Below are 2500 nucleotides of genomic sequence, written 5' to 3'. Positions count from 1 at the left end.
CTTTCCTGTTTGTGTGTATTTGTATATTGAGATGTTGTTAGTCATTTATTTTGATTTGATAATGTTTTGTATTAATTCTGTCTCTTTTCAGAGGTTGAGGTTGGGTGCAGCAGAGAGACTGGAACACAGCAGTGTAATTCTGAGGCAGTGAAGTTAGATCGTGGAGACTCACGCAATACTGAGGGGGCTTTCTTCCCCAGCCTCCCTCCTCAACACCCACAGGCTATGGATGACGTTTCTCCTCCATCCGGCAGTGGAGCTTATTACAATGGTCCACAGCCCTACGTACCAGGGGATGGATATTACGAAATACTAGGTGGTTTGGGAGGTGCCACTCCTCCCCAGTATGCCACAGCTGGAACTGGTTCAGCATTACCTGCAGGCCCACCCACTCCATCCAAAGTTGAGACAAATGCTTATGTTGACACCACTCACACGCCTTTGACCTATGGGGAAGCACCACCTGCCATGGACTTCAGTAGCAATCCTGCAGGCCTGAACTTTAGTGGTGCAACAGCAGGAACCTATGGCACTGCCTCTGATTATTCTGACAGCCAGGATTATTCTCAAGCTGCAGCCAATCCCCTTAGTCTACTTAGTGATGTAGCATTAGGAGGAGATGCAAGCAGTAGCAGTGGCAGCCATAGTGGAAGCCTTGGAACAGGGAGCAGCAGCAGCAGTAGCAGCAGCAGTAGCAGCAGTAGTAGTAGCAGCAGTTCAAGCTCTGGTTCTTCCTCGGGAGGGAATAGTAGCTGTGAGGGTGGAGATGGTGAAGTTCGAAGAAAGCGTGTCCATAGTGCTGGTGCCGAAGGGAGTCGGGGAAAGACACAAAGAGGCAGGATGGAGCCACGACGAGGTGGTTGGGTCAGTGCTCATGCACTCCAGCATGATGATGATAGTGAGGATGAAGATGGAGAAATGTCCTCTAGTGGTGCCAGGGGAGGCCGGCATAACAAGATAGATGATGGACCAAGTGCACCAGATTTACAACTAGATTGGGTTTCATCCTCTGATTCTGATTCAGACACTGATTCATGTATAGAGGTAGTGAGTGTACAACGTGGGGCTAGAGGCAGTCGTGCAGTAGATGTGGTGGATCTGACAAATGAAAGTGATGATGAGGTTTTGGTTGCTAGTGCAGGCCCAACTCTTCCATCAAGTGCAGCCTCTCATCAGGCCCCCACTTCCTCTTGTGCTGTGGCTTCTTCTAGTGGTTATGGAATGTCACCCATTGTAGGACGATTACCAGTAAGCACCAATGCAGCCAGCACAGGAACAACAAGTGGACCTGGAGTGTGTAGAGGCCACCATAATGCAGATGCAAGTCAAGCTACCAACACCTGTTCTTGTGCTCGTGGACCAACATTAGGGTCTATAGGACTTAGTGCCAGCGGTGCAGCAAGTTTTACAGTAGACCACCATGGCAGCTGCTATGGGGCCTGTGTATATCCTCATCACTCTCCCCACCACCACCATCACCACCACCACCACAGTCTGCCTCCTGGTCAAAGTCACCACCATCACCACCACCACTATTATCCTCCAGACTCTCCAATGTATTATTCTGCTCTACCAGCCCATCCCTTGTTCCCACCCTATCCACCAACCAGTTTAGCTTCAACAGCTAATTACCCAACACACCCCTCTCTATCAAGATTAAATCCAATGCATCAGAGGATATGGCACAGTCAACAGCGATATCAAGAAATGCAGCGACGTCGCATGGACCCACGTTTAAGAGATACCCTTGTCCAACCAGGAGGCTTATTACCTGAGATGGTCCAGCATACTCATGCAGGGGCCACGGCCACCACACTAGCACCCCATAGCACAGCTCACCAAGCCACCTCCTCCCAGCCATCAACTACCTCGGCCAGTAGTGAGCAACAGGCACCTCCCCAAACAAGTTCCCCCTCTGTTCCTCAGCCCATGGAAATCCAGGCAGCGCCAAATGCTGGCCACAATCCTACCCACATCCCACCACCTCATCTCCACCATCACCCTGGATTGGATGTGCTTATGCACAGTGCACAAACACATGGGTAAGTGTTATTTTCTACACAAAATACTTGACCTTATTCAGAGAGGCTGTTATACATACTACAAGAAGAATTTATCATTTAAGTATGGATCTTGTTTTGCTAACTAATATAGTATATTCAGATATATATATATATATATATATATATATATATATATATATATATATATATATATATATATATGTATGTATGTGTGTGTGTGTGTGTGTGTGTGTGTGTGTGTGTGTGTGTGTGTGTGTATTTTATTTATATATATATATACATGTGTGAATATGCATATATTTATATTCATATATTTTGCTAACAGAGAGGGTGGCGGATTACTGAACCACATATATGGAGGTACAGTGCCTCCAGCCCACATGTCTATGCCAGCAGCAGCAGCAGCAGCAGCAGCTGCAGCTGCATCTAGTGCACTTCCAGTTAATTCACTATGGGGATCACAGCATGTTATGCCC

At 47.4% G+C, this 2500-nt stretch overlaps 1 protein-coding gene across 1 annotated transcript in view; it reads left to right on the top strand.

Moving 5' to 3' along the window:
• The window catches only part of LOC119583677 (E3 ubiquitin-protein ligase arkadia-A-like), a gene marked incomplete in the record, with an annotated part of 13570 nt that overhangs the window by 10671 nt on the left and 399 nt on the right, over nucleotides 1-2500 (top strand). The window contains 2 exon segments of the mRNA XM_037932279.1: nucleotides 92-2042; nucleotides 2350-2448. Of these exon segments, the coding sequence (XP_037788207.1) occupies nucleotides 92-2042; nucleotides 2350-2448 (2050 nt within the window).

The sequence above is a fragment of the Penaeus monodon genome, chromosome 17 (assembly GCF_015228065.2).
Source record: "Penaeus monodon isolate SGIC_2016 chromosome 17, NSTDA_Pmon_1, whole genome shotgun sequence".
In the NCBI taxonomy this organism is placed as follows: Eukaryota; Metazoa; Arthropoda; class Malacostraca; order Decapoda; family Penaeidae; genus Penaeus; species Penaeus monodon.
Note: the sequence above shows the minus strand (reverse complement) of the source record. Positions and strands in the feature narration are given on the sequence as shown.